Genomic DNA, 12,500 nt, shown 5'->3' with positions numbered 1-12,500 from the left:
TATACATCTATTTTGCTATCCAATTTCCATTACTACCACCATTTATTATACTGGTTTTCTCATATTTGCTCAAGAGGGCAAATCTTCTCGACACTGTGTTGCCAACCATTTCCATTTTCTTCTCATGTCAAATGTGTGTAGAAGAGACAACTACTCTGATATGGACATATGATGTGGATAAGATAATCAGCAATGAATTAAAATGAACTGCAAGGGGGAACAAGACCAAGGGGAAAAAAGAAAGTAGTGGTGACATCAGATTTCAAAATGCTGAATCTCACAAAGATGATGATGAAAGATCTATTTCAGTGGTTATATGTTTCATGATGAATCTGTCTCAAAGGCTAGAGTTCACATAATTAATGTAAGTGGTAGCTGACAATATTTATTTTTATTTAACAAAATTTTGGTAAGAATCTGATCAGCAGTGATAAGCTCAGACTTTTTTTTGGGGGATATGGCTAAACAACATCTATTTGAAGTTATACTGTGGTGAAAAGATCATGATTCTTTTAATTTCAAATGTTTGAACAATCTTTAAGTCAAAGAAATAACTATTTAAAATCCATGATCTTTCTAATCACATTTGGAGGTTAAAACAATGTCGTCTGTAGACTAATATCATGAAACACAGTTAAATAGTGGAATGGATTTTAAATAGACACTTCATTTTCCTTTTACTTGTGTCAGTCATTAGACTGCAGCCATGGTGGGGTACTGCATTGGAAAAAAGAAAATTGTCAAATGGCCTTAATGCAAATTTTGGCTCTTATTAGTGTCACTTGACCAATCCTAAAAATACTTGTTTCAAATTTTGGAGCAAGGCCAGCAACTTTAGTTGGAAGAAGTTAGTTGATTCCATTCACCCCCAATGCTCAACTGATACTGTATGTCGTTGACATTAAAGGGATGAAAAACAAGTTGACCATGGCAGTTTTTGAACTCGGAGCATAAAGAGCCGGAAGAAATGTTGCTAAGCATTTTGTCCTATGTGCTAATGATCCTACTAGCTCACAGCCATTATAAGATTGTCAGCAATGGGATATACATACATACACAGGAGGGGGAAGTCAAAATTTATCTGCACTCTCACCATAACATACCTTTATTATTGTCACACTGCCTTCTACACATGAGTGTTTATAGTTGGTACTATTGTGGTCACGTAATCAAAATTTGAGCCTGATCGCTCCACTAGCAATGTGCAGCAAAGAAGAACAAAGAGTAGTCATCTGATTTCTCTGATTGGAAGGTGTGTTAAGTACTGAAATTCATCAGTGGCTTTTATCACAATACGGGGACAATGCACTGCTGAGTAGAAGTGTGCATTAGTGGATTGAGAACTTTAAAAGTAGCTGGACAAGTGTGACACACAAAGAGGGAGAAGGACGCCCCGTCAACCTCCAACACTGAGGAGAAAATTCAGCAAGCTCAAGAGATGGTATTGGTGAACCGGTTCACTATTACCATCTCTTGGATCATTGCTCTTTGTTCTTCTTTGGTGAACATTGTTAGTGGGGCAGCCATGCTTATATTGTAAAGCCAGCAAGAAAAATGGAGTGATCAGGCTCAAACTTTCATCATGTGACCACAATACTACCAATTATAAGCACGCACGCACAGAAGGCAGTGAGACAATAATAAAGATGTTATGGCGAAAGTGCGGATAATTTTTGACTTCCTTCGTGTATATATAGACACACACACACATACACATATATATATATACATACATATATATACATGCATATATACATATATATATATACATACATATATATATATACATACATACATATATATATATAAATACACATACATATACATACATATATATATCAGGGTCATGCCGCCTAGGTAGGCAAGGTAGGCAGTGCCTACTTGAATAAAATAGATTGAAAGCAACATTTTCCTTTTATGGCAAAATATGCACCTAATTCAATAAAATTATAAAGGTTACTCTGATTACTATGCATAAAATGCAAAATATTTTATTTTTTTGTAGATTAGGTAGGCATAATTCGTCTCTGCTTTTCAATTTCAGTATTTAAGCTACGCATAGTACTGCTGTAGTACATGTGCTGCATACACTCCTACAACACTGTTTTCTTTATGTGCTATAAAGGCAGAAGTAAATCTGCCTTCAATTCAGTTGCACGCCTGTGTTTCGCTTATTTTCTATGTGTTTACTACATAAAGGTTACCAACTGCCTACCCCAAGTAATTACTGACGGCACATGCCTATATATATATATATACACACATACACATTTAGATGTATGTAAATATATGGATGCAGGCATAGTTGTGTGGTTAATATGTTTGCTTCTCAGTTATATGGTTTCTTGTTCAGATTCACTATATGGAACCTTGGGCAAGTGTCTTCTACTGTTGGCCCTGTCCTACTAAAGCCTTAGCCCCCAAGTAGATTTGGAACACAGAAAATTCAAGTTCATCATATATCTGTGTATAGATATATAGGTATGTTTGTGTGAATGTGTGCATGGGTGTTTTTGCTGCCTTATCCTTGACACTGCACTATAGTTACAAATGAGCATTACTGTCATATGAGCATTGACCCTTGTTTCTAGTGTTTTGTGAGTATGTCTAGCCATGGGGAAATATTACCTTGTTTGGAAACAGGTAGAAGTTGGTGACATGAAGTGTATCTGACCATAGAAAATCTACACCAATGAATTCTATCTAACCCATGCAAGCATCAAAAAGTGCATGTTAAAATGATGAAGATGGTATGTATGTATGTGTGTATGCATATATATATATATATATATATATATATATAGGAAGAGAGATGGAGTGAAGAAGAAGAGGAAAAATGAAGGGTATGCATGATAAAACATTTTCACCTAAAATAAATCGAATAAAAAAAAAAAAAACTAACATTTTCTCTTTTCTTTTATTTTTTGTTTGTTTTAAAGTGAAACCAAAAACACACAACTAGCATTAAAAAGTAGAGTCTGAGGAAGTAAACAAATGGAAAGAGAAAGTATGTTGAGTTACCACTTGAATCTGTTTGCATGGCAACAACGGCATCAGGGAGTTCCTCAATAGAAGAGCACCTACAGAAAACCAAAAGATGATTTGAAAACCTTTCAAGATTAATTAGGGTTGGTACAGCAATCAGAGCCTCTTATATGATTCATGCCACCAGTTAGTTATAGTCATCAAAACAGCATTCCCATGCATATGTGCAGATATTATTATTATTATTTTTTTTTTTTTTGATACAACAGATATCACTTCAGATCTATAAAGGTAACAGTGTTCTCACTTACCTGAGAAATAACTTTGCACGAAAATGACCTTCCTATCGCTAATAATCCAATTATTACAAAGAGTGGAATCTGTTGTGTCAGCCAGCAAAACTTAGTTAGTCAAGCGCATTTATGTTTTGCCCATGAGCACATCCTTATGATAGTAGAAACGTTGAAACTAATAACTAATTAGATCAGAAGGACAGAATTTTAACTTCACATCCTTTAAGCAAGGTTGGGTTGCGATTATATATTTTAGTCATTCTCACGTTCACACCACATTTCCCCAGAAATTAGATAGTTCTCTAATATACAGACACACATACTTATAAATACACACACACATAAATGTATATGTACACACACACATATACCTATATATGTATACCTGCACATACATAGAGGTACATATATACATACAACTATATATATCTATACATATATACATTCATGGATACATATATGCATGCTTGCATACATAAGTACATACATTCACATTTACAATATAATGAATTTCACAGTATAATGAAACTTGCATTCCCTGGCCTGAATCATATTGAAACACTGAGTCACATCTTAAGTAATTCATGTAAGGTAGGACAGAAATTGTTGGAGAAGGATGTGGTATACATGTGTGTATGGTATGTGTGCTGAAGGTTGGAACAATGAGGTACATTTGGAGTAGACAGTAGATATGTTGTGTGAAAGTGCAGGTTATGTAAATTGAGGGTAGAAGTTTAAACCATAATGGGTGAAAGTATGTAGAAAGAAGATGATTTCTTGTTCCTTCTGGAAAAGAGAAGCAGAAATCTGGTTTCGGAGGGCAAACAAAGTACCAAAGTTTTCCACAAACCTGTCACACATTCAGCCATCAGTTTGCCCAATGTAAACTGAATCTCAGAAGAAACACTTGAGGAAGTAGGTAAAATTGGAGAATATGCAACTGAAAGAGTGCTTAGTATGGAAGGTAGAATGGTTGGGTTCAATGAGGGTGATGGTGCTGACAGACAGGAAAGCGCAAGTATAGTAGTGAGGACAAATTCAGGAAATGGCTCCATGTGGGTGGAGTGTGGGTGAGAAAGGAGTAATGGACAAAGGGGCAGCAAAACTTGCAAATACACTAAAACAGAGAAAGTTATTTGGCATAAGAGTTGCAGGGTATAAAGGTAGAGGTGTGGTCAATTGCACCATCACATGAAAAAGAAACATTAATAAAGATGAAAGGGTAATAGCATTGAGTATATAGGCCTATAGGCCAGCTATGTATTAAGTTTGAGCTCTAATGCTACAGCTACAGAGACAATGTATTGGGAGTAGGAGAGTGTATATCGTGGGTGGAGTGGGAGGAGGATAACTAAAGACAGGCGTGGGGATTGGTGTATTTATAAATAAAAAGCAGCAGTAAGGGTGAGGTGGGTCAGAAATGGTAAGAGAAGGGAGTGGTATATATATATGTGTATGGATGTGTGTTGAGGGTTGGAGTAAAGAGGTTCAGAGATCCTTGACATCTCTGTTTCCATTGACAAGGATGTCAAGGATATTAATTGGAGAGTTTTTCTGGAATGGAGGAGGTGAAATAGAGGGAATTAAGCTATTGAAGGGGATGAAAGAGATTAGCTCTTCAAAAGGAAATGGGAAGAGAGAGGGAGAGAGAAGTAGGGTTGGTAGAATCATAAGTATAGCATTTTTATAGCTTTGGTATAGGACCTGTGAACTGGGAAAACAATTAGGATAATGTCACCAATGAAATGATTGGCATTGTTGGGGATTGCCAATTCTTTGACCATGGCCACCTCCATAACTACTGCAAAGGAGAAAAAGTTGATCCTGAGTACAAGTTCAACCAGGTGGAGAAGAGTGGAGGTCCTAGGTAAAGGAGTGGTGCAGTGGTTAGGAAAACCATGGAAGCTTTTTTTAAGAGGAATCTCTCTATATATAAACGGCAAAATGTCTGTTTGTGTGTGTGCATGTCCTTTATACAAACCCACAATTTTTCAGTTAGAGGGCTTGCACTTTCTATGGTCAGTAAGTGGATGATGTGAGGAAAAATAGAGTACAGAGTGAGCAAGGAAAGGATAACAAGTGGAAGGTGTGAAAAAATGAGTCATGATTTTATGAACAAATGCTCTTCCTGATGCCAACCATTATGTTTTCAAGCAAGGGATTTTTCCTATTTTAGAAGTTTTCAAAAGACTGACAAGAAATGTCAACACCACTACTGCTTCACTCAACCAGTGACAAGCACAAACTATCAATGTTTACTCATATTTATGCATGCACACATACACACTCACTCAAATAACAGGCTTCTGAACTTTCTATCTGCCAGGTTCTCTAACAAGGCCTTATATATATATATATATATATATATATATATATATATATCGCAAATAAGAAAATGGAGGAGAACAATAGGTGGTTCATCAACTTTTGGACATTAAAATGTTAACTTATTTATTAAACTGATAATTATAACAACATACATACATATAGCATATTATTCTCTTACCAATTCATATTCATGTTTTTTATAATAATTACTGGTATTCTTATATATTACTATATTTTATATCTTATATGCAAAGAATAATATGCTATATGTATGTATGTTATTATAATTATCATTTTAATGTCCAAAAGTTGATGAACCACCTATTGTTCTTCTCCATTTTCTTATTTGCAATATAAATTAATGGTAAAATATCTCTTTACCTTCACCCATTTAATACATAAGGTAATGTAATTGCAATGCAATAAAAAAACACTTGTGTATTAATAATTGGGTATTCTACCAACAGTATATTGGATAGATATTATCCCTTAGTGGGTTGGATTCACAACCCCTAACTTTCTTGGAGTTACATATATATATAGACAGATACACGCACACACACACACACACACATACAGTGACAAATATGTATATATTATGCAGAATGTAAACACATATACATATCTACATATATGTGGCTTCTGTACCATTTTCATCTAACAAACTCATTAGCTAGCTATTGGTCTGCTATGGGCTACAGTAGAAGACACTTGCTCAAGGTGCTGTTCAGTGGCACTAAATCTGAAACCATGTTGTTGGGAAGCAAGCTTCTTAACCACACAGTCATGGACTGCACCTATATGTGTGTGTGTGTGTGTTTAATAAAGATATATATTCTCACAGAATAAGTATGAAATGTCTTTCAAGGTTTTGTGAAACACTAATGCACAACAAATAATCAAATAGAACCAAAAAGTAACTACACTGGAATTTTTAAAAATCAACTTAAATATCTCGACTACTCACAAAACAATAGAATACTATAAAGACAAAATAAAATGATATATAATATGTAAAAAAAGTAGAAAAATTCAAAGAATGATTTCTACACTATGCAACTTGAAGAACGAAACCGTGTCACAAAAACTGTGTAATATATACAATGGGATTGACAATCTGGGAAGAGGGTGTGAAAAGAGTTTGGGACTATGTGCAGTGAGTGATGAGGGGTAAAGTGAACAATAGGTATCCATCTAATAAGAAATTGTTAAATAAATATTTTGAGATAATTTACTGGTGGGATGTGTACAAATGTGTATGAAATGTGACAATGAGCAGAAAAAAAAATACAAACATAAATGAAATGAAAAAGATCCTTTGAACCTCATATCCTGTATGACACACGTGAAAATTTGATTAAAAATACCTTAGGTAGCATTTTGATTTAGCTAACAGTCAGTATGATTCTTTTGATATATATATATATATATATATATATATATATATATACACACACACATATATACACATATATGTATGTATGTTTTCCTTATGTTGATTACTGTGAGCATGTTTTTATTTTCAAAAAGCCTAATAATTTATGAGCATTAGATAAAGAGTGATATAAAAAATGTGTGTGTGAGAGAGAGAGAGAGAGAGAGAGAGAGAGAGAAAAGAAAAAAACGATGAGAAATATACAGAGAAAGCATAAATTGACCAGATGAGATTCAACATTTTTCATATCATTATTAATCAAAATAAATTTTTAAAAATTAAAATATAAAATATCAAAATAACAAAATATCATTTCGAGCCAGAATTTAATAAATTTAATCATATTAAAACCAATTATATGAAATCACATAAATTATCAAAGCAGTTAAGAGATTTGTTTGACAAGATAGATGTAATATATAGTTTAACATATCAAATGGTTTGATTCCCAGACATTGATGTGAAGTTATCTGAACTTATCTTTTTAATGGTATATTTTTGCTGATTCAGAATTTTAAATAATGTATTGTATATTCATAATCTCTGACTTAGAAGACAGGACAAGGAAATTTAATAAGAGTCAAGCTCAAAACTGAATCACAATTGTAATAAATATAGTTAGTACAATTAAAACGACAATTGAGTTTTGTTAGTCATATTTCTTAACTACACATTTAACATAAAAAAAAAAATCCTCCATATTTATTAAAAATGAAGAAATCTTCTGTGAGAACATTACTGATTGAATCATTGAAAATAACATAATCAATGGGAAAAGAATATAGATGAGGAGCAAATTAATGTGGAAGAAAATATTTTGATACTCTTACTATACAAAACAATGCAGAAAAATATATCTATTTGAGATAATGATAAATGTGATTCAACCAAAAACAAACTCAGGCTTCAAAATCATAAGCTTAGACATACTTTCTTTTAACAAAAATACACACAAGAAAGAAACAATCAAAGTTTAAGTATGTATAAGCCACCAGTACAAAACAAAACGAAACAAAAAAACAACTTCATTTTCCAATGACAGTTGTATAAATACTAAAATATTGTTAAATTAATCATATCTATTTATCTCAGTCTTTCTATATTTACATATTTACACCCACAAATACACTTCTATATTAAGCCAGTCATGTAAATAGGCATCATAAATTCAATATCATTAATTGTTTTCTTTTCCTCTTGCTTATCTTATAGCTTTTCCTTCTTTCAGACAAAAGGTATAATCTGAAAAGTTAGATTCTTTTATATTACTTTCATTGAAATATTTATTTTCACTTCTTTACATTTCTTCCATCACTGTTATTTTGCTTTATACTTATATACTTTTTTCAGCCAAGTGTTCCACTTGCCTAACTTCACATATTATGTTTGTTTGTATCATCCTTGCTGTATAATGTAACTCATTTTGTATTCTTATGCCTACAAAAAAACAAATCGCTGTTACTTCCCAGATTGACCATGACTATGCACACACATATATATGCAAATATATATATGCATATATGTCTGTACACACATATATATGTACCATTAATATAATGTTAGATAGCAAATATTTGGTAAACATATGAATAAGGACAACAATAAACCTTATGGAAAGGAACTGAACCATGAATTTCCTTCTGATAAGCTGCTTATTTTTGCATTTGAACTGTTATTTAGAAAATCACAAACACACATGGATTTTTTCTGTAATATTATTGACAGCTTTCACAACAGATCTCAACAGGAAAAAAAAAGCTAAACTAGTTTACACAGATTATGCCAACATTCAAACAAGAGGATGCTTGAAACAAAAAAAAAAACAAAAAGAAGTAGTGAGCAAAACAAAAATACAAAACCAAAAAAAAAGAAATAAAAAAGTCAAATGTTTTAAAAGATCAACAAATTTTAAGAATACCAAAATACCAGAACACACAGATGTATATATTTCATAAAAGAAAGAAGCACAGCATGGAAGCTTATGATGAAACAGAAACCTAAAACTACAGCACTAATTTGTTCTATTGTGATAAAGTACAAAATGTACTGGATAACAGTGAAGAGAAAGAGAGAGAGAGAGAGAGTAGGGCGTAGGAGAAAATAAGTGAGTCCCCCCAACTTTTACCCATATTGTAAACATATACTGCATGGCTTAAATTGTCTGCATGCATAATTTCTAAATACAGTTGTTTGAGAGAAAGGAAATGTGTTTGTGTGTGTATGTATATATATATATATATATATCTAAATATATATGCACACACACAGAGGTATGTATAAATATATGCATATATATGCACACACAAACTGTTAGATAAATATGTGCTCATGTACATACACCCATAAATACATATACATCATATACAATCAAGGCAGATATTCACACATACATAAAAGTATGTGCTGCCAGAGAGATCCTCAAAGAAATATGCATCAACATATTTCAGTGTATAATAGAAGTAGTAGAACCACAGAAAATAGCTAGATTATATGAAAGATCTTAAAGTGTATGGAACCCCTGTTTGTAAAGTAGTTTTAACAGCTGATAATATCTCGACTATAAAAATACTGACTGGTATTCCTTCAGAAGTAAAATATTCTAATAAACACCTAAATGTGGTGGTGGTGGAAAACTTCTAACAAGCAGAATCTACTAGAGAGACTTACTTTTCAATTGAGCTGCTTTACTCATCTGATTTCAGTGATTACCAGCGAGAGTGAATTGAATAACCAGCTTGCAAAGACAGAGCTTGTCCTAGATACACTACACAGAGACAAAGCATGTGTTGTTTTTGCTGTTGTTGTATAACCCCAGGTTGGCTTTTATTGCCACCAGACCTAGGATCAAAGATGTTCAAACCAGGGAAATCTCATCTTTTATTGAGATGTGATATATTAAGCATATATCTAGGACTACATAATCCAATGTGATAATACAGTGTGAATTAAAAGATTTAGCTGGTACTTCCAGCAAACTAGGCAACCATATACAGGCTCCTTTATTGGCTAAAAAGTAGATTTGGTGATTTTGAATTAGGGCTGATGATAGCAGCTTCAGAAAATCCACGAAAATATCTACGATATTAGGAAGAAAATCTCCTTATAGTTTAAATAATATATAAGCCTCTTAATTAGACAGTATACACAGTAATATGGATAGAAAATGAAGGACTGGAGTAACCTTGAGAAATGTCAACATCTGCAAAGAATCTACACTGAACTTTGCAATCATTTAACAGCATAAAGAAAACAGATGCATTGTGAAGTGAGACAGTCATGAGTGAAATTTAGTAAATATAATGAATATAAATAGTTCTAATTAGGAAAGTGTACAGCAAATAGATATAGACCTAATATAGTCTTTCAATGGTTCCAGTCATTAGAACATTGCTAGGGTATCATCTCCAAATGTTTCCATCAATTATATCAACCCAAGTTAACAATCTCATGTAATAAAATGATAATACTTATATGATACTAAAAACCAAGAGATATATCTGTGAAACAGATATTTTTTGCCACCCCATGCTAATTTGATGAACACACATAGACAAGCATGTATATTTATGTTGTAACAACTCATAAATTATTTACAGCTGAGCTTTATTCAATGTTTTCAGTGTTGTAATTCAAGATACATTTCACAGTAATTTACTACAAACTTGTATATATGGAGTAAAAAAAAAATAAAGGAGAATATCTAATAAATTAATATTTTTGAGCATTTATTGAAGTATTGTAATTAGATCCACCTGGATCTTTGTGTTTTACCAAAAGAAACTTGACTCAAGACAGAATTCCCATGAATGAATGCATGACTGAGATGCTGAAAATGGCAGGTCTCTTCATAAACCTTGCCTGACACTCCTACCAGACAAGACCACCAACAAGAATTTAAAAAAAATTGTGTTAAGCAGTTCCCACCTGCCAGTTCCGCCAAATTTTTTAAATGCCATGAGTTAGAAAATGCAATTTATCTATAATTGGTGATACTTGTGTGACTTATTCTGTTCAGGCACGAATGCATTATTCCACACCTCCTCTACAGCATGTAGAATGTGTAAAGGAGTAAAATAATAATCTCTCTATATATAAAGCTGAAGTTGTCTGTGTATGGTAGGTTTGGTAGCCTTCAACTAACACTATTTCCTCCGAGACCCTGAGGCACAAGTTGACCAAAATTGAGAGTTTGATAGAAGAAGGCTTGCTCTTCCTTCCGTAGAAGAAAAAATTCAAATTGGATGTTAACACCAAAAATTATTTACATCAAAAACGTGCTTTTTTTCTATGAAAATCCCTGTTTCTTACGATTTTTTGACTGCTGTGTTGCCATTTTTCGGTGTATTTCAACCAGAAAAATGTTCGCTTAAAGAGAATAACAAGCTACAAAATGCAAAATTTTTACTTTCAAAAATTCTAATTCTAAAGGGTCGAAAAGAAAACAAGCTCGAGCAACGCTGGGCTATACTGCTAGTAATAAATAAAAACCTCTGATATCTGCTTCTAGCTCAGAGAGAAAAGATAAACTTATGAAGCCTCTTCCCACCATCCCTTGATCTCATGGGTTCCAGAAAAAGGGAAATATTTGTTTTTGCTTGGTCTTGTTTTAAAATTAAATTTCAGTATGTTGAGCCAAATAACCAGTATTCAGTTATACAACACATTATGCAGTACACCTACTTAGCATCCACATATCATACACAAAGTGCATTATATGGATCAAATGCATACTAAGTACAGAAGAGATGAACCCATAAACAAAAGTTTCTGAAAAAACGTAACCTACATGTTCAAAGCAAACCATAAACTGCCACTAATATTGCATTACAAGAAGAATAAGACCAAAAACTTCTATATTAACATCACACACATGTAAACCTGAGAACAGGCTACAAATGATCAAAGTAATGCATAAATGTGACTATAAATGCAGAAGTCACAATCTTCAGGATTTTTTTACACAGGCCAGACAAGAAAAACACTCCTTCGTATGCTGAATATGCCTTTCCAAGAAATAGCAATTGCAAACTCACTATATCACACACTATAAAAATAAAGCTACAAAGGACAAAATATTAGATGATAATACATCTATATTCTATAGAATTCTCCACAGTAACAGATGAATATGAAAGCAATATTGAGAACTCAGCACAAGGCTACAATTAATGTACAAACAGCATACACATGTCACAAACAAAATAAGTATGTCAAGGACGATATGTTATTCTAATGGGCAAAATAAAAATTCAGTTACATGAAACGCTAATGGGCAAAATATAAGTTCGATCACATGGAATGCTAATGCACTAATGGTGAAAATTCAAGGAAGAAAATCTGCGCAAACAAAATTCTGGCAGTTAAGTCTGCATAAATGAATGCTATTCATTACACAAATAGGAGTACAGATACCAACACCACACTATATCCTGAAAATCGCATTAAGATAATCTGGAAAT

At 32.9% G+C, this 12,500-nt stretch overlaps 1 protein-coding gene across 10 annotated transcripts in view; it reads right to left on the bottom strand.

Moving 5' to 3' along the window:
* Window positions 1-12,500, bottom strand: part of LOC115213777 (tumor protein p53-inducible protein 11) — a 547,834-nt gene that overhangs the window by 14,320 nt on the left and 521,014 nt on the right. For 2 of the 10 annotated variants that reach the window (XM_036504954.1, XM_036504952.1), the window contains one exon: window positions 3,022-3,080. The exons of the other annotated variants lie outside the window; for them this stretch is intronic. In XM_036504954.1, the coding sequence (XP_036360847.1) occupies window positions 3,022-3,080 (59 nt within the window). The remainder of the gene's footprint in view (window positions 1-3,021; window positions 3,081-12,500) is intronic. 10 annotated transcript variants of the gene reach the window in all.

This window comes from Octopus sinensis, linkage group LG7 (genome assembly GCF_006345805.1).
Source record: "Octopus sinensis linkage group LG7, ASM634580v1, whole genome shotgun sequence".
Classification (NCBI taxonomy): Eukaryota; Metazoa; Mollusca; class Cephalopoda; order Octopoda; family Octopodidae; genus Octopus; species Octopus sinensis.
This window is presented reverse-complemented; position numbering and strand designations above follow the sequence as displayed.